Source organism: Camelus ferus, chromosome 23 (genome assembly GCF_009834535.1).
Source record: "Camelus ferus isolate YT-003-E chromosome 23, BCGSAC_Cfer_1.0, whole genome shotgun sequence".
NCBI lineage: Eukaryota > Metazoa > Chordata > Mammalia > Artiodactyla > Camelidae > Camelus > Camelus ferus.
The window spans coordinates 30,551,181-30,579,128 of NC_045718.1; the positions used below are offsets into that span (position 1 = coordinate 30,551,181).

General features: G+C 34.7%; 1 protein-coding gene across 1 annotated transcript in view; it reads right to left on the reverse strand.

Annotated features, from left to right (window-relative positions):
• The window catches only part of DNAH14 (dynein axonemal heavy chain 14), a 259,414-nt gene that overhangs the window by 46,562 nt on the left and 184,904 nt on the right, over positions 1-27,948 (reverse strand). Inside the window, exons 64-74 of the mRNA XM_032466614.1 lie at positions 25,286-25,426; positions 23,775-23,990; positions 19,486-19,716; positions 19,055-19,176; positions 17,561-17,805; positions 12,114-12,535; positions 11,836-12,034; positions 6,808-7,044; positions 4,694-4,779; positions 2,459-2,615; positions 976-1,186 (exon numbers count right to left, since the gene is read on the reverse strand). Of these exons, the coding sequence (XP_032322505.1) occupies positions 976-1,186; positions 2,459-2,615; positions 4,694-4,779; positions 6,808-7,044; positions 11,836-12,034; positions 12,114-12,535; positions 17,561-17,805; positions 19,055-19,176; positions 19,486-19,716; positions 23,775-23,990; positions 25,286-25,426 (2,267 nt within the window). The remainder of the gene's footprint in view (positions 1-975; positions 1,187-2,458; positions 2,616-4,693; positions 4,780-6,807; positions 7,045-11,835; positions 12,035-12,113; positions 12,536-17,560; positions 17,806-19,054; positions 19,177-19,485; positions 19,717-23,774; positions 23,991-25,285; positions 25,427-27,948) is intronic.

The following is a 27,948-nucleotide window of genomic DNA, read 5'->3' on the forward strand; positions in this document are numbered from 1 at the left end:
TCCCTATAAATATTTTCTGAATGAATAATGAAAGAAAAACCTGGTAGAAATTATTATACCATATCCCACTGTTTACATCTATTGAAATCAAATAATTAAGTAATCTTCATCTTCTGACTCAAGTGATGAAATAAATGTGGAAAAAAAAATAAATAGTTTTTAAACTGTTAAAAGGATAACAGTCTGAGAATAGAATGATATTAGTAAAGTTTTTAGGAATTTAAGTCAGTAAGTTGCATTTTGGTTTTATAGTTTCCTTGTGGGTGCTCACAACACAAGAATAACTGGATGAAGAAGAGGAGACTCTCATTTAAATGCTTTCACAGTACAATATTGGCCATACACAGTAGAACAGACAGGACTGCAAGGCTGGAGAAAAAGAACTATAGAATGTAACTGGTTAAAACATTACTAATTCAACATGGTGCCAATTTTAAACTCAGAGTTGTATTCAACTTCCAAACACTTCTACTGCAAACAAGAAGGCTGAACCTATGGAAATTTTTGTCTGAGTAAAGCCTAGAAAAGGGGCTGAGCTGCAGTACATCAGAATAAGTACTAAATCTAGGCCATAAAGTAAACCATCACTGAAAGTATGAATATGAGGTATTATATTCTGCTATTTGGAATCACATAGGATATTAAAAACTACGTTATAGAGCTGTACATCTGTATATATGTGTGTACGTATACATGCATATCTATTGAGAGTTTGAGAAGGAGAGAAAGAAAGTGATTAACAAGATGGAAAGTAAAAACTAAAGAGACCTTTTTTCTTAATAAAAACCAATATATTCTGTGTAGTTTTCACATTCTTGGAGAAAGAAGAACCTGCATAAGACAGCTTAAGTTTCTTCTGAGTGGCCCAACACATTATATTATCATTGTTCAAGCACAGTGTACATCACCTTTCTAGTTTTACTTCATTGTTTTGATAATAATCTGATCCCTTAAAAATAAATGTAAAAGTCTTACGATTCTACAATAGTGCAAAGTCTTGGCATAAATGATGCTGCAAGATGGCAGTTCTGGAGGAAGACCCATTGTTCAATTTTGGTTAGGGCCTTAACAATGAGGTCTTCTGCTTTAGCTGTCTGGCCATGACCCAGAGAAATCATGGTTACATGATGTGTTGTTCCTTTCAACTCTTGTGCAAATCTCAGGAGAGTATTGGTGAGGTCGATCCCTGTAAAACAATGTGGAAAGGTGCATACAGTTGTAAATTCATTTAATCCCCTTCTAAAAAATGCAATCGAGCATTTATTGACTAGTGGTGGAAGAAGGTGTAGACACAGTAGAAAATCTAGTCTTTGAAATTAGAAGCCAGAGTTCAAATTTTGGCTCTGCCACTTTCTAACGGGGTGACTTAGGTTTTCTAAAATATAGGGATAATAATATCTACCTGCAGCAATGATTGCTGGTTATTTACCCCAACATTTACTTGTCCCTTCCTCTTCTGTAGCAACTCCGGTGTTACTCCATGCACTGAGCTAAAATACTTCACTTTTTGCCTCTCTTGCAGGTGGTATGAGCATTTTAAGTTCTGTGAATAAGCTTTGGCAGCAAAGTTTGTTAAATGTGTTATCTTCCATTCTGTTGTTCAGAAGATGGATGTGATGGCTAGAGCCCTAGCTGCCATCTTGGGCTAAGTCTTCAAGAAATGGACACACCCATTATGAGTGTCAGGCCTATAACCAGCTGCTTTACATGGAGAAGTTCCAAGTGAGAAAGCCTCCATATGGAGGTACTTTGAACAAGGTTTTGCCTAATAGAATCAAAAAACTTGAAAATGACAAGACAAATGAACTTATTTTCATGAGTCAATGTGAATTAAAATTGTTAATAAATGCAAGGGCAGTCCCAACTTTCATATCAATAAAGCATGTTTGGGATGCATTTTCTGCACAGAAAATTAACACTGATAAATTTCCCCATATTTGTGAATCCAGGACATCTTATTACTCTCTGTTCTTTTACATTTTTAGAAAGATTCATTCTTTTTTTTTTTTTTTTTAATGTGCTACGGCTTTCTTTCTTTTCTTTCTTCCTTAAACTGAGGTTTAGTTGATGTACAATAATGATGTATATAAATTTCAGGTGTACAACATAGTGATTCACAATTTTTAAAGGCTATACTCCATTTATAGTTGCTGTAAAATAGTGGCTGTATTCCCTGTGTTGTACTATATATCCTTGTAGTTTATTTATTTTATACATAGTAGTTTGTATTCTTAATCCCTTTCCCTCCCTCTACTGGTAATCTCTAGTTTGTTCTCTATATCTGTGAGTCTGTTTGAAAGATTCATTCTGACTATAGTTTAAAGTTTTAATTGGTCCCTTTCATTAAATATTTAAATAAGAAAATATTTTAAATATAGAATAACCTAACACAGAATCTACTTCTGTACACTTTTGATGAATATCATAACATCATCTTAACTGTTCACAAGTAGCTCACCATGGGAGTGAATAAGTATCAGTGGAGTTCTGGCGTTGGATTCTTTATATGATTCTTTCAAATTAATTCCAGTTCTGCAAATATATTCATTCCCCATTTTTTCAGTTACAAACTTTTTCACTGAATTCTTCAAATGTTCTGGTCTAAGAATTTTTATCTAAGAAAGACACCATGAAAGACACGGTTAACTTTAAAAACCACCCAAGGGAATATTCCCAATGGTAAGATGAAGCAAAGCTAAGGAGTAATCATTATCTAGGTTGCCAGCTGGAGATTTATGGTGTTCCTTATGTTGGGAAAATTTAATAGGAGAGAGTTCCTGTGTGGTGGGAAAACTGCCACCACTGCCCTTGACCCTCATACAGTCCTTTCTAAATGACAGGGCAATGCTGGGCCTCTACCGTTTACACTCTGACTGAGACCTCACTGGGAATGTAAAAATCCAAGTTATGGTCCCTGGTTTTGCAAAAAGAGACCTTTCCCCTGGGTGTCTTCCTGCTCTGCTGTACACATCTAGAGCAAGAAAACCCCATGGTGTTGAGTGATGAAAATCCAGGATAACATAACCAGAAGAGTACTAACTTTTCCGTTAATAAGATGAAAATATACAACACAATATTCATGTATTTAAGTAAACTGAGTACACATCTGAAAAGAACTTTAAAGGGTCTAAAAGATTTTGCAAACAGTATACATGTAGTAAGCAGAGATTCAGGGCCTATTGGAAATCATTGCAAATTTCAGAAGAAAGACATTTTCCATGACAATCGTTCTATACAAGTCACTTTCATGCTGTTTTTTTGTTTTGTTTTGTTTTGTTTTACAGAACGAGCGTAAATTCTGTCCTGATGCATTTTCAGCATCAGTTAAGGCAAAGCCGAAACTATGTGTGTCAGGGGGTCTGTGTGATATACTAGGTTGAAGCATGGGTAATGGTCAAATATTGGCAATATCACATGTTTAACATAACACCTTTAATCATTGTGTTGAATTCTGTTGTTTTCTGTTACTCTTTGGAAAAATTAATCTTAAATTTTTATATATATATTTTTAAAGATGAAAATTGGCAGCACACAAAGAATCTGGGGTCTAACAGCAGAGTTCAGTCAGTATATCCAACTAATGAAAGTGTGACAATCAGCCAAGTGAAACATGACTAGATGTGGTCCCCTGACACCATCACTGCTGAGAATCTGCCTCCCAAATGTGATCATCATCCTTTGTCACCATCATGCTGTCTGCTCTTCCTTTACTTTATTGATCAATCAAGCATGTATCAAATTTCTCCACATTTGTAGTTTTTAACTCCAAGGACTTTTTTGGGGGTGGGGTGAGAGAGAAATGTAAAATTGAAGAAATGAGGTTCTACTGAATTCAATTTTACTAGCTCTTATCTAAACAGCTACAAATAATTCTGAAAAACGTCCCCACATCCATATCCCTTCATTGTCATCTTTCCTTCCTCTTTTCTGTCTAGTAGGCTATAGCAATGGAGAGAGGTGAATAGACAAACTGGCAATTTCTAAGCCTTGGCTTTCTATTCTGTAAAAAAAAAAGGGGGGGGGGATCGTGCCTAGCCTCTAAGATTATTATGGGGATTAAATGAAATAATGTATGAAAACTGCTTAGCACATGCTAAGCTTTTGATGTTTTAAGCGCTCATAAATGACACCCATTCACATCCCACCAACCAGAGAGCCAGATTCTGAAGCAACTGACAAACAGGGGAGTCAGGCAAAATATCACCTTTCCTAGCAATAAAGGCCAAGGTGGTGTATGTAGTTTAGGTGAGTGTGCTTCCTGATACTAAACTGAAGAATTAGACAGTCTTACCTGTCACAAGCAGTGCTAGTCAGCCATTGGCTTTCCCCAAAGAGCCAGGTATGTTCCTGTACAATGTATGGCATTAAGAAGCAGAGCAGAAACAATGCTTTTTGCAGAGCCATAAACTCAAATTTACCCATATTACAAGTCCTACCTCCTTCCAAGGGAGGAGTGAATAAGGGGGTGGAAAATGCCAGTAATATATTGCTCTAATGGGACTCCTTCCACATAAAAGAAAATTAAAATGGAATGTAAGTGCTCCCCTCTAACATTAAAGTTCACTAAATGTTACCTTGTAAAATCTATGTATTTTGCTTATAAAATTTTAAATTTTAAAATCTGAGGAGTTTAAGTTACTGATAAACCACTCAAAACATTAGAACATCAGTATTTTCTTACAGCACATCTTACCAAAATAAGTCTTTGAAATGGAGTGAGTTTCTCCCAGGGAAAATTTACAGGACTACATATTTCTTCATTTTCATTAAAAAATAGAGCTAGATATAATTTAGAGAAACTCAGATTAGCAATCAAACACTTTGGATCACTAAAAGATAACACAATATGAAAGTTTTTGCTATAAAATTGTCAGGATTTTATTTTTTAAACATGGCTGACTTCTTTTAAAATGAGCTTTATTTCTGTAAGATTTGAGGCATCACTAACTGTCCTTAATATCGCAAAAGAGGTAGACCTTTAGGTAAATTTAAGTTTCCATGTGGCCCTGGTGAAGTGGTTGATAAATAAGTACTAGAACAAGATGATGGAGAGCTGATGGAAAAGAAATGAGAAGCAAAGGGCAAAGCTAATACTTTACAACCTACTCCTGATTATGTGATATTTATAAACTGGCAACTCTAGAGGTTAGAGATTCTGTTCATAATCTACCTATACAGATAGAAAAAGTGAGAATCAAATGCAAGTGTAAAAAATTCTCACATTTCTGAAAGATTGAATATTATACACACATATTTTTAAATGCTGACCCCTCTTACCCCTGCAACAGAATCCTACCAGAGCATATGTTTTTGCAAGGTGGGAAACCTAGTTTTCATTTCCAGCTATCCCATATAGAGCTATCATTTTTACCTTATATTTCTATGGTATTTGCCCAGTGTCTAATTTTAAATACAACTTAGATTATAGAAATAGCTAAGATAGACTTGTTGATCCTTAAAAAAGTCCACAAAACATGAAAATCTAGTTACAAATGGAAAAATCTGGGGTTATTTACAAAGTAAAAAGATCTTCACTTTACAAAGAGTCGGTAAAGATTTCCTTTAAATAAGTGATACTGACTCATCTTACAGTATAATAAGTAATGAATTCAAGATAATGCAGGTGCAACAAAATAAAACAACAATGACCCAGAGAGAAAACTCTGGGGGAAGAGAACTTCTTAATCAGAACTGGAAATCAAAAAACTATAAAAGAAAAAAAGAGACATAATTAACTATACAAACATAAACATTTATATGGCACAGATGCTATAAACAAACCCAATAGACAGTGACAGATTTTGAAGAATACTTGAATGAACAGTTTAATACTTTTAACAAGACAAAAAGTTAATTATCTATTATACTATTAGGATTTTTTCGAATGGACAAAAAAGAGATTAATAATATGGGCAAAGTACATGAATGGGCAAATCCAAATGGTCAACAAACATCTGAAAAGGTACTTAAACATGCCCGTAGACAGGGGAATTCAAATTAAAGTACCTTAAGCTTTTCAGATTGGCAAAAGTTGAAAAGAGTCAACACTCCTTTTAGAAATGGAGCACTCACATATTGCTGGTGGCAATATAAGTTACCACGAACTTTTAAGAAAGCAGCCTGGAAGCAACTATTTACACAAAAATAAGATACTTTTGACCTAGAAATTGCATTTCTGGCTATTGCAGAGAAATAAAAGCAAAAAAAAAATGTGTAAGGATGTTTATGTTTTTGCACAATATAACCATATATTGCGGCAAAAATCTGGCAGCAAAATGGAGAAAAATGTGGAAGGAAGCAAATTAGGTTGAATCCTGAACAGGGATGAAACAAGGAAGAGAGTTCAAAGTGAAGAAACAGAAAGGAAAAGCTGTGCTAAAAATAACAAGTCATTTAAAGTAAGTTCTACTTCCTGTGCAATTTTAAAAACATGTATCTGTTACTTAAAACAATGTATGAAACCCATATCTGTTATACAAAATATACATCTGTTATGTACGTATACACTAGTTCAGATTCAAGGTTCAAAGTAGTCTGGTGTAATGGAACTAGTGTGGTATATATCATCTCTCTGAAATTTTGATCTCTTATCAGAGTTCTTCATCAACAACAATGATGTTCATAATAATAATTTCACAAGACTATCATGAGGATTACATTAGATGACACTAGATGGGTTGATAACATAATTATGTTCCTCCTTTCAATTTTTTCGTAACATACGACACTGAAATACATTTATAAATTGATAATCTATCTAATCATGTAGGTAATTAAGCTGGATTAAGACACTGAATACTTCCTTACTTTCCTCTGGTGATGTCTTACTTTCCTCCAACGAAGCATCTTCTGAAGTGAAAGGTGTGCTCATCAGAAAATATACAGCTTTGCTGTTTTTAAAAGCATTCCATTGTGATTCATTTGATAAAAGGGATTTGCATAGAAGAGAAAATGGCTCTAGTTTACTGCTGAGATACTGGCACTGCTTCCACCTGGAATCCGACACCCACTGAAGATGTCCATTTCTATAGATTTCATATAAGCCTAATAAAAAAGGAAAAGTGATCACATTAGAAGAGATATACCCTTTACTTTTAGTTACTTATTACAAAGTAGACGCTTAATAAATATTTGTTATTGAGGGAAAAGCCATCTTATACAAAAAATTACATAAAAGGTAATTTTTAAACTGTGGTAAAACAAAAAATATAAAATTTATTTATTAAGTTCAATAGTGTTAAGTGTAATTCATGTTGTTGTGAAACAGATATCCAAAACTTTTTCTGCAAATCTGAAATTCTGCACCTTAAACATCCTTTCCCCCCTAGCCCCTGGTAACCACCATTCTATTTTTGTTTCTATCAATTTGACTTCTTTAGACACTTTATGTAAGTGGAATACAGCATTTGTCTTTCAGTGACTGGCTTATTTTACTTAGCATAATGTCATCAAGTTTCACCCATGTGACTGAATTTCCTTATTTCCACCTTAACGGAGTAGGATTTCATTGTATGTATATACTACATTTTCTTTATACATTCAACCATCAATGGACACTTGGGTTGCTTCTACCTACTGGATATTGTGAATAGTGCTGCTATAAATATAGGTGTGCAGCTCTTTCTCTAAGACTGTGCTTTCAATTCTTTTGGATATATAACCAGACATGGGATTATTGGATCAAATAGCAGTTGTATTTTTAACTTTTTGAGGAGCCTCCTAGTTTTCCATAAAAATTTCCCCATTTTACAATCCCACTAACAGGGTTCCAATTTCTCCACATCCTTGTCAGTACTTGATCTTTTCTTTTCTTTTTTAATAGTAGCGTAGCCATCCTAATGGGTGAGAGATGATTTCCTGATAATTAGTGATGTTGAGCACTTTTTCATATGCTTGTTGCCCATTTGTATATATCTTTGGAGAAATGTCTATTAAATATCTTCCTATTTAAAAATTAGGTTATTTGACTTTTTGTTGTTGAGTTGTAGGAGTTCTTTATATATTCTATATAATAACTCCTTATCAGATATATGATTTTCTCCCACTCCATGGGCTGCCTTTTCATTCTGTTGATTGTACCCGTTGATGACAAAGGTTTTTAAGTTTAACAGACCTCCATTTGTGTATTTTTGTTTTTGTTGCTTGGACTTTGGTGTCATACCAAAAAAAAAAAAATTATTGCCAAGTCCAATATTATAAAGCTTTCCCCCTACATTTTAAAGGAATTTTATAGTCTTGGGCCTTATACTTAGGTTTGAATCCATTCTGAGTTGATTTTTGTATCTGGTATAAGGAGTCCAATTTTATTCTTTTGCATGTGAATGTCCAGTTTTCCCAACACCATTTGTCAAAGAGATTATCCTTATTCCATTGAGTGGTCTTCACACCCTTGTTGAAGATCATTTGACCCTATGCATGAGGGTTAATTTCTAAGCTCTCTGTTTTGTTCCTTTGGTCTATTTGTCTGTCTTTATGCCCATACTAGACAGTTTTGATTAGTGTAGCTTTGTAATATAGCTTGAAATCAGCAAGGGTGATGTCGCTAACTTTGTTGTTCTTTTTCAAAATTGTTTTGGTTATTTGGAGTCCCTTGACAATTCATATAAATTTCAGGAAGAATTTTTCTACTTTCTTAAAAAAATGCCATTGGGATTTTTAATAGAGATATCATTGAATCTGTAGAATTCTTTGGGTTAGCATGGAAATCTTAACAATATTGTCTTCCAATCCATGAATATGGGATACCTTTTCATTTATTTGTGTCTTCTTTAATTTACTTCAGCAATGTTTTATAGTTTTCAGTGTACAAGTCTTTCGCTTCCTTGGTTAGGCTTATTACTAAGTATTTTATTCCTTTTGATGCTGTTTTAAATATACTGTTTTCTTATCATATTATTTGTTGTTAGTGTATTGGAATGCAACTGATTTTTGTATGTTGGTTTTGTATTTTGCAACTTTGTTGAATTTATTTGCCTAGTTCTAACAGTGTTTTTATGGACCCTTTAGTGTTTTCTACATATAAGATTCTGTCATCTGTGAACAGGTGATATTTTATTTCTTCCTTTCCAATTTTGATACCTTTTATTTCATTTTCTTGTCTAATGCTCTGGCCAGAACTTCCATGTTAAATGGAAGTGGTTGAGAGCAGAGGGCATCCATGCCTTGTTTCTGATTTTAGAGAAAATTAAATTTTCCATTTTTAACAACTGAGTTTGAAGTTAGTTGTGGGTTTTTTATAAATGACTTTTATTTTGTTGGGGTAGTATCCCTATATTCCAAGCTTGCTAAGTGTTTTTACCATGAAAGAATGTTGAATCTTATCTAATGGCTTTTCTGCATCAATAAAAACGGTCATGTGGTTTTGTCCTTTTTTTCTGTTACTGTGGTTATTACAGTGATTGTTTTTCTTACGTTATGAATAAGAGCCTTACTGGGTAGAGTATTCTTGACTGCAGATTTTCCCCTTTCATCACTTTAAATATATCTTGCCATTCCCTCCTGGCCTGCAGAGTTTCTGCTGAAAAATCAGCTGTTAGTCTTATGGGAGTTCCCTTGTATGTTATTTGTTGCTTTTCCCTTGTTGCTTTTAATATTCTCTGTCAATCTTTAATTTTTGTCATTTTAATTGCAAAGTGTCTTGGTGAGTTCCTCTTAGTCCTATATGGGACCCTCTGTGCTTCCTGGACTTGGGTGACTATTTCCTTTCCCAGGTTAGGGAAGTTTTTAGCTATTATCTCTTCAAATATTTTCTCAGGCCCTTCCTCTTTCTCCTTCTGGGACCCCTATAATGTGAATATTAGTGTGCCTAATGTTGTTCCACAGGTCTCTTAAACTGTGCATATTTTTCATTCTTTTTTCTGTTTTGTGGTAGTGATTTCCACTACTCTGTCTTCCAGCTCCCTGATCCATTGTTCTGCTTCATTTAGTTTACTATTGATTCCTTCTAGTGTATTTTTCATCTCAGTTATTGTATTCTTCAGCTCTGTTTGGTTGTTCTTTATATTTTCTCCTCTTTAAGATCTTCTAACTTCTCACTTGTTAATCAATTCTCCTCCCGAGTTTTTTGATCACTTTTATGATCATTACTCTGAACACTTTCTCGGGTATACTGCCTATCTCCACATCACTTAGTTCTTCTTTGGGATTTTATCTTGTTCCTTTGTCTGTAACATATTCATCTGTCACATCATTTTGTCTAAATTTCTATTTGTATTTTTATGTATGTGGTAGATTAGTTATATTTCTCTACCTTGGAAAAGCGGTCCTCTGTAGGAGATATCCTATGCCTCCCAGCAGTGCACTTCCCTCTTGTCACCCAAGGGCCAGGGACTAACTGGTCCCAGGGTAGGGTCTGGCCTGAATTTGTGGACTTGTTCCACAGGCTGTGGGACTATAGTTTTCTTGATTTTGGTGTCTGCCTCTTGGTAGATGAGGCTGCTCTAGAGGCTTGTGCAGGCTTCCTGATTGGAGGGGCTGGTGCCTGCCCACTAGTAAGTGGAGCTAAGTCTTGGCCCTCTGGTGGGCAAGGCCATGTCTAAGGGAATGTCTAGAGGCAGAAGTTTTTAGGTAGCCTGTCTGCTGATGGGTGGGGATGTATCAGTTAGTTGTTTGGCCTGAGTCATCCCTGCACTGGATACTATAGGCTACTGGGCAGAGTCAGGACTTGGTGCTAATGACCCAACCAGGATATTAGTCTTCAGAAGAGTTCATGCAGATGAATACTCCCTGATATGTCCATCACTGTGTCTATGTCCCCAGGGGGAGCCACAGCTGTTCCCCGCCTCCTCAGGAGACCCTCCAAGACCAGCAGGTAGGTCTGGCCCAGGCTCCTATGAAATTACTGCTCTTGCCTTTGGTCCTGGTGAGTGTGAGATTTTGTGTATGTCCTTTAGTAGTGAAGTTTCTATTTCTTCCAGTCCTGCGGAGCTCTTGCAATTAAGCTCGACTGGCCTTCAAAGTCAAATACCTTGGGAGATCCTCTTCCTGGTGCCAGACCTCAGTGCTGGGGAGTCTGACATTGGGCTCAGAACTCCCACTTCTGTGGAAGAATCTCTGGATTATAATTATTCTCCAGTTTGTGGGTAGCCCAACTGGGGGATATAGGATTTGATTATATTGCAAGTCCACTCCTCCTATCCATCTTGCTGTGGTTTCTTCTTTATGTCTTTAGTTATGGAAGATCTTTTCTTGTAGGTTCTAGTCTTTTTTCAATCAGTGATTCTTCTGTAGTTTGTTGTGATTTTGCTGTGTTTGTGAGAGGAGGTGAGCTCTGGCTCTTTGTTGTTGTTGTTGTTGAAGATGATAAATTGTTATGTATATTTTACCATAATTAAAAAAATATATTAAAAATGTACAACACAAGAGCATCTGAAAAGATCCAATACTTAAGTAATTTTGCCTAATCTTTTTGGATAAGCATAATCTTTGTGGTTCAAATTTTCATGGAATTTTCCTAAGACAGTAAGGCAATTACTGCTAGGAGAGTAAAGCTCAACTCCTGATGGTATTTAATCAGTGTGTGTGTGTGTGTGTGTGTGTGTCCCCATGTGTGTGTCTCTATTGATTAGCATTAGGTATTCTGGTTTGTAGATTAGAATTATAATAACCTAGCAGTTGTCATTTATTTATTCATTCAAAAACTGTTGAGTAACAGTTATATGCTCAACAGTGTAGGGGATACAATGATGAATTTAGATATTGCATTTGATCTCAAGCTGCTTTTAGTTTAATCAGTATAGAAGCATCGACTTGGAACACCTTAGAGATCTTTTAGTATTTTTCAGGAAATGTGTTTAACATATTTTTGGTAAATCTAGAGCAATTACTTTTACTTACTATTAAGTTTAGGCTGCGGCATTACACCTTTAATATTTAATAGCATGCCAGAATATAAGAAGATGTTCCATTCTTCATCTGGTAGGGATCCAATGTTATCATGCATTAAATTTCCATTAGCATTATTTTGCATGATTGTAGTGCAAAGCCCAAAGGAGAAGCAAAGTTTATGTTTATTAAAAAGAGCTGAAGAAACCACCTATAGAGAAAGCATAACTGTTAGAATAACCTAGCTAGATCAAGTAAGTAAACAAAATTCACATTAAAGAATATCTCACCTTAAAAATATTTCTTGTCAACCTGTCTATTGAATTTTTAAGATGTCTGTCTAAGGATTTACTCTCACTTTCTAACTTAGGCTCTTTTGAGAGCTCTGTAATTTCACAAACTCTTTTCAGAAACATTCTCTCCCTTTTCACACTGTGTTCTTCTTGTTCTTTGCTTTTGGAAACTACTGATGAAACAAAAATTTGACGAAACCAGTCTAGGGAGAACTGGTACATGCAATTGATTTGTGCAAGACCAGACACTAAAAAGTAGAGCAGAGCACCTCGAGTAGCAATAGGGAGATACTTTTTTCGTGTTGCTTCAATTTCACTTTCTGCTTTTTTTGTTGCTTTTATTCGCTTCAAAATTTCATTTGAAGTCATCTTGGATTTTCTTAAGATGTCTACAATCTCCTCATCATCTAACAGAGATCCTAAAGACAAACAAAAAATGAATTTAAATAAAAACCTTTGGAATATTAAATGGCAATTTCCTCATTCTGTACTCTGCTGGCTTTTTGTTGGTTTTATTTTGGATATGGGCTCTTAAATGAAGTTAGGTCCTATTTCTAATAAACTTGATTAATAGTACACATGCTTCCTCTTCCCATCCTCCCATCTCTTCTTTATATTACTTTAATGTTTCTGGATTCTATGTTTATTATAGGCACATAATAAGTAGCCATTTCATCATAAAGAACACATTTCCACTTGACCTCCTATACACATAGAATATGAAAATAAAATTTTCAGAAAATAAGAGTACCATTATTTCATATGACACACTGATATTTTTCCATTGTATTCTATTTTATTAAGCAAATAAAATTGATAGCGACCACTGAAAGTGATTTTCCATCCACTGATAGGATGTCACTCACCTTTTGAAAAAGCACTGCTTTAGAAATACAAATAAGAATTCTATCCCTTTCAAATGTTTAAAACAATCCTCATATTTCCATTTTAAACTCCACTATTTTATGGGCTAAAAATTTCCATTTTCAAGTGGTTTTAAAAATTTTTTTAATGATACAATTGTCTAGACCCCTTGATGCACACCTCTGGACACAATTTAATTTGAAAAGAGCCCTAGGAAAATGTGGCATCCAGAGCTAAACACAGCTTGACGTGGCCATTGCAAGGAATTATGGGATTATCATATTCCATTATCTGGATCCCATATTCCTACGGATGTAGGTGAAACTTTCTAAGTAATGTCTGGACCTATAAGCTGTGAGTCATCTCTCATAGTCGCTATCCTTCCACACCATTTGCTACAGCATGTGAGGAGCCACACCAAAGATAAAATATTTACAAAGAGATAGTAAGGATAATCTATTTTACTAAAACTTGGAAAGAAAAATGAAAAATATGTTCAAAATCAAGGAGTCTTTTTATAGAGCTTTTTCCAGGAACAATTTTTATTAAAAATTACTATTAGTAAAAAGTTGCTGACTTTCAAAAGTATCTCAGGCTCTAGTACAATGAACAATAGGGAATAAACACCAAAGGCATAAAAACAGCATATAGTGCACTGATGTGTATTACCATAAAGAACTTTTCTTTTGTCTTGTTAAATCTATATTTTGTCCAATTTAGGAAAAGTTTTTAGCAAAGTGTCAGTTGTCATATAATAGTTCAGACAATAGGAGAGGCTATGATTCTGAATCTTGTTAGATCAATTGTGCCACCTTCTATGTATTTTACATAATACCCAGATATCCTGATTTTGCACCCTAAGACATTACCAGCTATGATTCCAATCTTTCAAGAGAAACAGATATGGAAACTTAGTCTATGTAACTAGCCTTGTCATTGAAGAAGAATGGCTTAGTCATGTGTTACAAAGAAACAGCTTTTTAGGTAGGCATAATTAAAATAGAAAAAGAACAAAGTCTTATCTTTCTAGGCGTAAGTGTGCATTTAAGGTTTCATATTAAACAAATATATTTCTAAGTGAGGATCTGCCCATATTTTTAATGTAAGGTACAATGAACTTGGCTATTGTGTTTGTCTTTCTTTTTCTTTTTTTTTTTTTGGTAAACATGCTTGCAAAAATTACTACAGACTTCCTTTCTTTTAAAAAATTCTCTCTTTTTCTAGATTGGTCAAGACAATGGCACACTAAGGAAAAACACTCAAGAAGATAGCTGAGAATAAAGTTATCTCTTCCCACTGCTTTACCCATTTCAAAATGCAACTTAGTTGAGGTTCTAATGACAAAATGTAAAGTCTTTCACAAAATTAAGGCAGCTTTATGTCAAAGGTTATGAACCTCCTGAACTAGACTTATTCTGTACATTTCAGCAGATGTTAGAGAGGTGGTATTGGGGCTTCTAATCATAGCAGTTCTTGCTTTGGCCATAGGTCTCACAGCAAAGTGGTTTTGGATGCAGCACATTGTCAGGGAAGGGATGTCAATGTTAAGGTGAACACCACACAGTGGAGAACCACATTCTTTTGGTGAGGAAGGTTTATGACCACAACTTGGGAAAGGCTTAGACTCATCATTGCACTTTAATAACTGGCAGAACTGTCTTTGTTCCCAGGAGGTCCAAGGCAACACTGTCAATGCAGTTCTGGTTCTGGATGATCTTTCTGGCTTACTACACTTAGAATGACAATCCCTAGGCCCATCCATGTTGCTGCAAGTGGCATTATTTTATTTTTTATAGCTGAGTAGTATTCCATTGTATAAATATACCACAGCTTATTTATCCAGTCATCTGTTGATGGACATTTAGGTTGCTTCCATGTCTTGGCTATTGTATATAGTGCTATGTACACTGGGATGCATGAATCTTTTTGAATTAGAGTTCCCCCCAGATATATGCCCAGAAGTGGGATTGCTGGATCATATGGTAAGTCTATTTTTAGTTTTTTGAGGAATCGCTGTACTGTTTTCCATAATGGCTGCACCAAACTACATTCCTACCAGTAGTGTAGGAGGGTTCCATTTTCTCCACACCCTCTCCAGCATTTATCTTTTGTGGACTTTTGAATGATGGCCATTCTGACTGGTGTGAGATGATAACTTGTTGTAGTTTTGATTCGCATTTCTCTGATAATTGGTGATATTAAGCATTTTTCATTGTGCCTTTTGGCTTTTTGTATGTCTTCACTGGAGAATTGCTTTTTTAGGTCTTCTACCTATTTTTGGATTGAGTTTTTTTTTTTTTTATTGTTATTAAGTTGTATGAGCTGGTTATATATTCTGGAAATTAATCCTTTGTCAGTTGCATCATTTGCAAATGTTTTCTCCCATTCCGTAGGTTGTCATTTTGTTTTACTTGCAGTTTCCTTTGCTGTGCAAAACCTTGTAAGTTTAATTAGGTCCCATTTGTTTAATTTTGCTTTTATTTGTATTGCCTGGGTAGACTGCCCTAGGAGAACACTGCTAAGATTTATGTGTTTGACTATTTTAAATACCTCATATAAGTGGAATCATGCAATATCTGTCCTTCTGTGACAGGTTTATTTCACATAGCATAATATCCTCAAGATTTGTCCATTTGTACATATGAAAGATTTCTTTTTTTAATGGCCAAAAAATATTCCACTGTACATATATATATATATGTATATAGCATATTTTATTTAGTCATTCACCTGTTGATAGATATTTAGGTTGTTTCTACCTCTTGGCTATTGTAAATAATGCTGCAATGAACATGGGAGTGCAAATATCTCTTTGGTATCCTGATTTCAATTATTTTATTTATTCTTTTTGCAGAGTTTTGAGATATAACTGAGTGGCTTAAATAACAGAAATTTATTTTCTCACATTTCTGGAGGTTGGCAGACCAAGATCAAAGTATTAGCAGAATTGGTTTCTAGTGAGACCTTTCTTCTTAGGTTGCAGAAAGCCAGCTTCTCACTGTGTGTCCTCAGATAGCCGCCTCTCTGTGTACATGTGCCCTGGTGTCTCTTTTTCTTCTTATAAGGGCACCAGACCTGTTGGATTAGGGCCCCTCACCCTTATGACCTCATTTAACCATAATTTTTAAAAAAAATGTCCTATCTCCAAATACAGTCACAGTGAGGGATAGGGCTTGAAATTTGGGGCAGGGGTACACGTACACAATTCACTTCATAACAGCTTCTCTCCAAATTGTAGGATATTAATAAGAACGCTCAAGATTAAAACATAACTTTATAGTCAGTATTGCTCCTGAGGGGTAGTTACTTCATATTCTATCAAAACTTTGTTTCTTCTGATGACAAACTAAAATTGTAATGGAGTAATCACAGCTCAGTCACATAAAAACGAGTTGGGCTGTCACAGTCCCAGATATGCCTCTATCACTGAGAACTTGAACCTTCTTTAAACTGTACAGACTTAAGAACTTGCCATGTTCAGAACAACACTGCCAGCTGCAAGCTTATGGTCTCAAGGTCTTCCTTTGCAAACATACAACCATCTCTCACCTCAACCTATCCTTACTTAACAAACACCTTTACTTCTTTCTTGCCAGCTCCAATCATAATTCTTGGTAAACAGCTCATGTAACTAACTGTACTTTGTGGTTTTTGCCTTTATAAGCCTCTCCCATTTTGTAGTTCAGCAGGACACAATTCAAGTGGTTGTTCAATCTGTGTCTTTCTGACTGCAGTCCTTACCAATCCCAAATAAATATTTTTATTTCAATCAGGTTTCTATTTCTGCAATTTTGGTTAACACTTTCCTTTAAGTGCATATATATATATATATATATATATATATATATATATATATATGCACACACACATACGTATATATATTCTTATTTATTACTGTTGATAAATTTTTGCCAAAAAATTACTTTTTAATTCATGTCACTGGAGTATCTGGTAACATTTGGCTTGCACTTGCATCCTAGACCATAGGCCTTTAGATTAGACAAATAATGTTTAATCAGTAGTGAACCTCTTTTAGGAGCAGATATATCAGTGTGCCCCAGGAGCATATAATACTTCATACTTAGTTGTTCAGAAATTATATTGTTTAAATTTAAAAACCATAGTTTCTTAGATATTTCATGTGTTGAAGGGAAAAAAGATTTCTACTGCTATCTTAATGAACACTGGATTGTGTCCCTTTATATTTTAGCTATGAATATTTTGGGGAAACCTAATTTTTCGATCTCTATAATCTAACTTGATACATATAGCAGATGTCAGGCACTTGAAATAAGGCATAACTAACGTCTATAAGATTTTTCTTACAAGTTATACTTACTACATGGTGGCAAATGTTCTATGCTACAATGAACTAAAGCAGAGGTAGGAACTGAGGAATATAAAAATTCTCAATGTTTTAATTTTAGAAATGAGGTGGTTCCCTTACATTAATCTGTCACCTGGTGGAAATGGAGATCTGGTATATTTGGCAGCTATTCACAATATGGTCTGTATAACTTTTATTGTCCTTTACCAAGGTGTGCAAAGGTCTACTGATATCACTAAATATCTTAACTTACCTTGTGCATTCTGTAGTAAATTTAATGTTTTTTCCTCCAGGTCTTCAAGAGTCACAGCATCAAGGGAAATACTCTCCAACAGTTGGAAACGTTGATTTTCTAAATAAGGAACTTCACGAGTTAATACAGTAGATAAGAGCTGATCTTGCAAACCTTGGAATGTTACTGTGAAGTTGATCATAGTAGCCATGTTATAAATGAATGGAGGAAAATAAGGGTTGTCTATTTCTGTAGATACATATAACCTAAAACATGAGAAAGAGATCAGTTATTCAAAGGACATGCAGAGGGAAAAAAATGAAACAAATTTATTTAATAATGAAAAAATATTTCTGCTGGAAGTAAACAAGATTAATTTTTAGCGTTATTCAGCCTTGTACACAAAGTAGGCTCTCAATTTAAACTATGTAAATACATTTGCTATTTATGACTTTAAAAATAGAGCCATAAATTATGTCCATAATATATTTGATCTAAGCATAAGTAAGAGTAAAGAAAAAAATACTACATAGTGGGAGTTTTGACCTGCTACTAACTAGATCATCATAAAGACTATGTTTTATACACTGTTTAAGAAATCAGTGGAGGAATTTGAGTAGAGGAGAGACATGAGCTTTTATAAGAAGACCACTCTAGCTGCTATCTTGAGTAGCCTGTGCAGAGGAGAGGGTAGGAGGCAGGGGCAAGAAGAAAGCTTGGAGATTGGTTAAAATGAGAGAGATCCTTGGAGCAGGGTGGTACCAGTGGGAGAGTTCAAGATGGTCACATTCTGGATCTTGTTTAGTCTTCATAGTAACCCAGTAAAACAGGGACAGTTCCTTGTTCCATTTTATAAAGGGTGAAACTGAGGCTGAGAGAGGCTACATGTGTTGAATGGATTGAAGGCGAGAATGCACATGGCTGATAACTCAATGTTTTATTTCCCTGGGAATTGTATTTTATGGTAATTAAATGTGATCATATAATAGTGCTTTGTGAAATTGACTGGTGGGTTGGTTTCCTGGAGGCGCATTACTGCTTGGGACATGGATACTATGTTTTATCTGCCTAGGTAAAATCTCTTTTTGTTCTAGATATCAAATGTGGATTTTGTTTTTTAAAGAAGCAGAGGCTTTTCCCGCTCAAATAAAATGTTAGACAAACAGATAAAACTGAGCTCTGTGGGATCCAGTGCGGCCAGGCTTCTTGCTCCCCGCCCTCCTTGCACAGCTTCTGAAGACTCCTCATGGGACTCACAGCTTTCATCAGGCACAGTCTGAAAAATATTCATCTGGAATGACTTGCTATATATAAAAATCTGTTCTCTATTCTATATACTAATGAGTGCTATTGGAAACACAAAAACAAAAAGAATATTCAAAATGCAATCTCACTTTTTCCTTCAGGAGAAGTTTATCAGAACTTACCAGATGCATATCAGGAAATATGGGCTCTTCAATATTACTTGTGTTAAAAATATAAATGTTTGACTCAATTAATTGTGAAAGACATTACCTAAATTTGGAATTGTATTCAATTTCAGAATCATCAAGCCTTATGAAATACTGTCCTCTTTTCTGATAGATATCCTTCTTCAAAATTGCCTTTAACCTTGGAGCTAATGTTTCAGGGAGATTCTGAAAAACCCAACAGACAAAAACAAAAAAATTCATCCTACAACAAATAAATCAGTTGAAAAGGCGTATCATTTAAATCATGTAAATCTTGTTAATATCTAGATGCCAGTGAGAGTAGATGTGAGAGAACTGAACATTAAAAACTCAATGTTTTTCTTTATGTACTTATTGGTTTATGCAATTATTTATTTATTATTTTTTCCCTTGACAAAGTTACCTGTCACTTAAAGCTCTTAGTATTTATGCTCAGTTCATACAATCTGTGTCAGCTGCCTGGATTTAGGGAATTAGGCCATTTTGTCTAAATACCTGCAAGAGGACACTCCCTCCTGTTTTCATAGCATTTTCAATTTTTTTGATGTAATTGCTATCCCCAGTGGAGAGCTCCTGCAGCCTAGATCCTTCCATCTGACGGATCCAGCTGTGTGCTTGCTTATGTGGGTCAATCAGCAGTGGCCACTGCAGGCCATTCTTGATCAAGATGGCATTCTCTGTTGAATACTGACCAAGAGGTAGCCCCTGATGATGCCACTGGCTGACCTGGAATGAAATCATTAGTGCTTTCACATCTTTCACATCTCTAATATACTACAGGGTACTAGAGGATCTTACAGGATCACCACCTTAAGAAGAGTCTAATAATCTTGAAAAGGATGAAGGAAATGAAAAATTTAAAACAACTAGGTATATCCAGAGGAAACCTTAACTCAAAAAGATACAAGCACCCCAATGTTCATAGCAGCACTATTTACAATAGCCAAGACATGGAAGTAGAGTTTTGGGGATTTTGGGATCATAACAGAAGTTCTGTTTTTAGTTTTTTGAGGAACCTCCAGACTGTTTTTCATGGTGGTTCACTAATTTATATTCCTATCAACCACGTAGGAGGGTTTCCTTTTCTCTACAACCTCTCCAGCACTTATTAGTTGGAGACTTTTTTGATGATACCCATTTTGACAAGCGTGAGGTGATACCTCATTGTGGTTTTGATTTGAATTTTGCTAATAATTAGTGATGCTGAGCATCTTTTCATGTGCCTGTTAATCATTTGTATGTGTTCTTTGGAAAAATGTCTCCTGCCTAGTTTTTGATTGGGCTATTGGTTTTTTCAATACTGAGTTGTATGAGCTGTTTAATATATTTTGGATATTAATCCCTTGTTGGCTGCCTCATTTGCAAATATCTTCTCCCATTCTGTAGGTTGTCTTCTTGATTTGTTGATGATTTCCTTTGCTGTGTAAAATCTTTTAACCTTTGATTATGTCAGTTATTTTTGCTTTTCTGTCTTTTGCCTTAGGAGACTGATGTAAGAAAATATTGCTATGATTTATGTCAAAGAATGTTTTGCCTATACTCTCTTCTAGGAGTTTTATGATACCATGTCTTCAACCATTTTGAGTTTATTTTTGTATATGGTGTGAGGGAATGTTCTAATTTCACTGATTTACATGTAGCTGTCCACTTTTCCCAACACCACTTGCTGAAGATAGTCTTTTCTCCATTGTATTTTCTTGCCTCCTTTGTCATTGATTAAATGACCATAGGTGTGAGGGTTTATTTCTAAGCTCTCTATTCTGTTCTACTGATCTATATGTCTATTTTTGTGCCAATATGCTATTTTGCTTTCTGCAGCTTTATAGTATAGTTTGAAGTCTGAAAAGGTTATACCTCCAGCTTTGTTCTTTTTTTCTCATGATTGTTTTGGCAATTCTGGATCTTTTGTGGTTCCATTTAAGTTTTAAAATTCTACTTCTGTGAAAACTGTCATGGGTAAATTGATAGAGATCACATTAAATCTATAGATCGCTTTGGGCAGTATGGCCATTTAAACAATATTAATTCTTCCAATACAAGAGCACAGGATATCTTTCTACTTCTTTGAGTCACCTTCAATTTCCTTTATCAATGTTTCATAGTTTTCAGAGTATAAGTCTTTCACCTCCTTGGTTAAATTTATTCCTAGGTACTTTATTTTTTTATGTAGTTTTAAACAGGATTGTTTTTATACTTTCACTTTAACATTTATTCTTTTTATTTTTTAAGTTATAAAATAACGCATGATAAACATAGAAATAAAAAAGAAAAAAGTCACAATTCCTCTACAATAACCACAACTGCTAATATTTTGAATACGTTTTTCTTTTTCTTTCTTTTTCATGGTTGAGGTGCTTTATTTGGGTCTCTGTTTAAAGATGTGGATGGAGGAGTGGGAGAACTGGGCAAATGTTGGTCAAAGGTTACAAACTTGCAGTTAGAAGATGAATAAATGTTGGAGATCTAGGTTGCTCTCTCCCTTGACTTCAGAGATGGCATCTGTCTATGGAGTGTACACCTCTCTAAGTAAATCTACTTTAACTCAAAAAAATGTCAGAGATCTAATGAACAGTCTTGTGATTCTAGTCAACAATATTGTATTACATACTTCAAAGTTATTAAGAGACTAATCTTAAAGGTCTTCACCATGATAAAGAAATGATCATTATGTGACATGGTGGATATGTTAGCTAATGCCATGGTGGTCAAATCAACACATTGTACATCTTAAACTTACACAATATAACAATTATGTCTCAATATTTTAAAAAAGGCAAAAAAAAAATCTGTAGTGAGATAGAACTAAATGAAATTTATATGCCAGTCACTTTAATTATCATACTTTTTTGGAGGGGAGGTAATTTGTGTTTTTACTTACTTATTTATTTAATTGGAGGTACTGGGGACTGAACCCAGGAACTTGTGCATGCTAGGCACGCACCGTACCACTCAGATATACCCTCTTCCTAATTATGGTTTTTAAAACAATAGATACCATGTTACAGTGTTAAGCTGAAACAATTTGCATTCCAAAAACACTGGAAAAATATTTCAATTGAAATTTGCAATTTAAATGACATCAAAGATAGAAACAAAAAATGCCAGAAGGGGCTGCTTTTCCTGCCACTACTTTAGCTTTCTGATATTTCATTATTAGCATATAGGAATGCAACAGGTTTCTATATATTAATGTGCTATTCTGCTACATTGCTGAATTCATTTATTAGTTCTAGTAGTTTTTGTGTGGAGAATCAAGGGTTCTCTTTATAGAGTATCATGTCATCTGCAAATAGTGACAGTTTCACCTCTTCCTTTCCAATCTGGATATCTTTTATTTCTTTTTCTTGCCTTACTGTAGTGGCTAGGCTCTCCAGTACAGTGTTAAATACAAGTGAAGACAGTAGCTATGCCTTTGCCACATTTCCAGTCTCAAAGGAAAAACGTTCATCAATGATTAATATATTCAATTCTGATTTCTTCTTTGACCTATAGTTAGTTTGAAAGTATATGTCCTAATTTCCAGAAACACAGGGATTTTCAAAGAAACTTTTAATTATTGACTCCTAGCTTAATTGCATTTTGGTCAGATAACATACTCTGTATAATTTAAGTCCATTGACATTTGTTGAAACTATCTTTGTGGTCCATTTGATGGTCAATTTTGGCAGTGTTCTATATGTGTTTGAGTAGAATGTAAGCTATAGGTGTAGGCTGCAGTGTTCTATTAGCCTGTTAAATCCATTTGCTATTTATGTTGTCTAAATCTGCTCTATTATATTACCGTTTTTTGTGTTATCTGTGAGTTACAGAAATAGTGTTTTAAATCTTTCATTATGATTATAGTTTTGTCCATTTTTATCTAGCTCTTTTAATGTCTGCTTTAAATTACTTGAAGTTATGTTACTAGATACAGATTTAGCATTGTTACAATAGTCTTGAGAACTAAAACAATTCTTATTGTGACACAAGCTTATTTAATTCTAGTAATCATTTCTTCCTCAAAGTCTATTTTGTCCTTTTTTGGCAATCTTTGGCAAATTTCCTGCTGCTTTTCTTTACTGGCAATCTCTCTTTATGTTCTAGACATGTCCTTTCTAAATAAAATATGGTTTCTGTTTTGTGCTTTGGTTTACACTTTTATATAGTTGTACAATCTTAGATAGGACCATTTAGTCCAATTACATCTAATGTAATTACTGATATAGTTGGGTTTAAATGGTTATTAGCATTATGAAAATGAAAAGCCAGCGCTTGTTTCTGAGAGTCTGTAGTTTGGATAGTCAGCTTAAGTTATCAGCTGTAAAACCAATCTACAATTATTCTCTGGAGATGAAAAAAAATGGTGTTTTCTTTTTTATCTTCTCAACATCAGCGCAGAATGCACATGATAGATAATAAATATTTATTGATAAATTGATAAATTCAAGTTTCATATTTTTGGCTCCTTCTAAGAATAATACCTATGATCTGATAAGTTCAACAATTTTATTAATTAAAGGAGTTTTAGGGAGAGAAAATGGCAAAATTAATTGCAACAGGGTAGTAGGATTTCTCGTTGTAATGAGAAATAGGTTATTTTGTGGCTTTTCCCTAGAGGATGAGAAATAGGAGATGTAACTGAGGCATTAGGACTATAATTAAAAAAATTTAAGGCCTGGAACAAACTTCTGTTTTTACTTATGAAATAAATTAGGGAAATGATTCAAGCTGAAAAATGCACACACACCCAAAATCCAAATCAACAATAATAACCACTTAACTGGATAACAGAAATATGTTACTACCTCATGCTTTTGTGCCATGACTTCAATTAAAGAAAACTTAGAAGACAAAGAAATGTTATTTGCTGTGCAAAGATTCTCCCATTTATTCACAATCAATTGACGAAATTCTGCTGTTAATATTCCACTGTAGACAATGCATGCTGCTGAAATAAGTATGTCACCCAAAATTCCTTCCAATTTGTTGTCTATTTGATCAATTGTTTCTTGCCATCGACTCTAAATGTTAAAAGTAAAAAAGTTATTGCTATTTAATATAAAATATACTACTTTGAGGCATTTTGGATTTTAATGGGCTCCACATGAACTCTATCAGTGCTGTTACTGTTACTGTTCTCATGCTGTAGTTATATTAAAATTAATAATGTATAATATTAAAAACAAACTTGTCTGAGAAGAACATGAGTCCTATCTTGGATTTGTGATTGTGTCATATTTACTAAGATTGATAGCTATTTCAAACCCTTTGTGTAATAAAGCAGGATAATTAAAAAAAATCAATTCATTGTAATGTATCATTAATGGTGCTCAAAGATAATAATAATGACCAATATTTATTGAATCCTTACTTATCTGAAAGACATTTTACTTCAAAAATCTAATTTGATGCTTTCAATATCATATTAAGTAAAATTCGTTGACTTTATTTGAAGATTGGGACGTTGAAATTTAGGGAAGTTAAGCAGCATGCTCAAGTTCACAAAGCTTCTGAGGAGTGTAGCTGGGATCTAAACCCATGTTCTTCAGCTGTATAGACTCCTTCTGAGACCATGTATGTGCTTGATTGGTCAAGAAATAAAGCATGTTGAGCAAGAACCTTCTGTTCTGGAAGCTTAAAATCTAAGGTAATGCTCATGCTCTACTGCCTCTCAGCATACACTTGGCTCTTAGGGACATCCATCATCTTTCGAGGCCTGTGATCTCCCTCTGATTGGTCTCATTTCATAATCTCCTTCTCCCTGCCCTGTAGGAGTCTTCTGGTGACATGTATTTATTTAAACAATTAAACTAAGTTAAAATTATCTTGAGAATTTTGTAACATCCTTTATCATCTAAACCAAGATTCTAGTCAGCTCACTAGGGATTCAAGTATAGAGAAGGCAGATGAATTAGAAGAGAAATAAAAAGATGAGCTAAAAGAGGTCAGAAGATTGACAGAACAAAATAAAATTTTCTCCTTCCTTCCTAATGACATGCCCTCCCTTTAGGTTGTTCCTGCTAGAAAAGGAAAACTCACAGGCAGGTTTATTCTGGGCCTCATCAGACAAAAGTGTGTTGATGTCTTAGAAACAAGAGAAAATAACCTTTGATCTTATTAGTCTGTTACCCCTGTTTTAAGACTACTAACCAGGACTCCTTTATTTTTGTCTGAATAGGACTACGGATCTCAACAAAAAACAGACTAAGATAGTTTTAAAAGGTATATGATATAGCCTTCAGCGAAAATAACACCTTGGGCTTGTCAAGCCCAGTAGAAATTAATGACAGAGATATAGAACTAAAGAAAGTCTTGCCTTCTCATCTTCCAGGGCAGTCAGTAAGATAGATGCACACTTCAAGCGCCTGGTGGCCAGTTGTCTTCGACATGCTAATTGTTCTTTTTCAGCAACAATATCTTTGTAGGCTGCTTGTAAAAGCAGCAGATGTTCTTCAACCTGAAAGACAATTAATGCGTTATTAAGACAAATTCTTACTCCTTTTTTGCCTAAAGAGTTTATCTGTCACTTATGCAAATATAGTGTATAACCATTCATTTCACCTCCTGGAAAATCCTCCTGGAAAGATAAACTATATTACCAATGAAAATGTACATTGTAATAATTAAATGAATGATTCCTTGAAATTGAAGTTTGTTTTCAAAATGTCCTCTTCTCCAATAGGCTTTCTTAACACTCTTAGTATTTGAGGATTCATCATTCTCTGATTCATTTTCACACAATTTTATATCATATCCAGGTTCTTTCTCTTAAGAAAATGATTGAACTTTTACATCTCAGATACACTGACCAGCCCATAGGAACTAATGAGGTTTTGAAGTTAGGCTGGTAGTATGAAATGACTATTAAACTATCCCTAGGCTGTCATTAGAAAATATATTTTCATGAAGAGCTGATGAAATAGCTTTCTTAAATTACCACGTCTCTTGATAACACCCTTGCTCAAAAACATTTGGTGAATTCTTATAGAAATGATTGCCCAAGGAGACAGTCCAATGTTTTGGCCCTATCAATAAAAACCTCTACAATCTGACCTCAACCTCCCTTCCCAATTTCATCTCCTTTTCAATATTATACTTCAAGTAGATTGGTTTATTCCATATCTCCTAAACATTCCTTAAATTTTCTTGCCTCTGGGATTTGGCTTATATCCTTCCCTTATGCCTGGACTCTGCCCTTAAATGGATGTAAATCCTAGGCATTCTTTAAAATCTTTATCAACTTCCAGCTATTGTGAAGTCTCAATCTTGTCAAATCAACACTGATCTACTGTTTATTATAAATTGCCTGATATTATCTCTTGGGTTGTGGCTTATAGTTTTATTTTCCTTTTACTGTTGTTTATATTTTTGGAAGATTTTTGTGTCTTTTCAAAACCTTTGAAGACACTTTAGCATGGAAACTTGAACATGATATGTTTATGTAACTGTATACATAAAATTGTACTTATTGAATATACTTTGTGATTTATAATTTCTCCTCCTACTTTTAGTACGTTATTCTAGTGAAAATACCTATTTTTTAAAAAATATATACACATTATCTACTTTTGGCATGCTTATTTTAATGATTTATTATTTATTCCTCTTTCACTCATAATAATTATTCAGTCCTTTACTCTTTCATATATAGTGCTATTTTTGTTTGCTTGCTCATCCTCTGCTTGTAACTCTTCCTTTGCTACTCATGACCCAGTGAGATATTTAAATATTAAAGTGTAGAGTTTACTGATTCAACTAAACACATGAAATTTCTATCATATGACAGGAACTGTGTTCCCTCAAGGTAACATCTTTAATGAAATATAAGTTCTGGCATTATTTATTTCCCCAAAGTTCCTGAGATTTTTTCCAGAAACTTTTTAGTATTAGGACCCACGTGAACAAGAAACCTATTTTTTAAATGGGAGACAGTGCATAGATGAATAAGCAAAAAACCTCAACAAAGAGCTTAAAAACAATGGAGTTAACTACTACACTCAATTTAAAAATATTAAGTATAAAAATATACATTTAAAATGTACTTGTTTGAGTTCAATGAGTTAAAATATTAGAAACTTCTTAAGAAGCCTGTGGTTGAGAGCTGGAAGGGAATGTGGAGTATAAGTAAGGTTCTGACAGGAATGTACAGTTTCTTTCTTTCCTCTACCAATTTAATTTAAAAAAATGAGCAATATTTGATAGATAAATGAAAAAAAAGTACTAAAAACACACAAAAATCATGGACATCAGGAGAACTGATTCTGTACCAAAATCAACAATGTCAATCATCACAAATAAGTACAAAGAGAATTTCGGGCCAAGATGGTGACAGAGGAGGCTCCTGAATGGACCTCCTCCTGTGGACACATCAAATCTACACCTATGTACTAAGCAGTTTCCTCTGAAATAAAGTCAGAAACCAGATGAGGAAATTCAGAAACTCCTACATAGCTGGGCAAATGAGAAAACACCCACATCAAGATAGATAGGAAGGCCTGAGGTACACTCACAATAACATGCCCCCAGCACAGTGACATACTTAACAGGATGTAAACCACAATTCCCAGCTTCTCCCTGTGGAGCAAAGGGTTTGGACCCAACACCTAGAAACCCAACTTTTAAAATTTTCACTTGAAGAACAGGCCTCCCAAACACCTAGCTCTGAAAGTCAACAGGGCTTGTGGGCCGTGAGACACACCAGACTATACAAACAAACAATTTTAACTGGCTATCCCTCCAGGGCTCAGTGCAGAGGGAGCAGATAGAAATGCCCTTTCAGTCTTTCCCAGAAAGAGGCTTATTTGAAAGAGGTTGCTGCCTGAGGGCCAGGTTTCTAACTTAGCACACATTAAGGGGTGGACTGTGATCCTTCCCAGAAAGCAGGGGGGCCAGTGGGTGTCATCTCCACATTTTCCTTCTGGCCCAGTCCAGGTCACTGCTGTCTTCCTGGAAGGAGCTTAAGTGCACGTCTACTAAAGA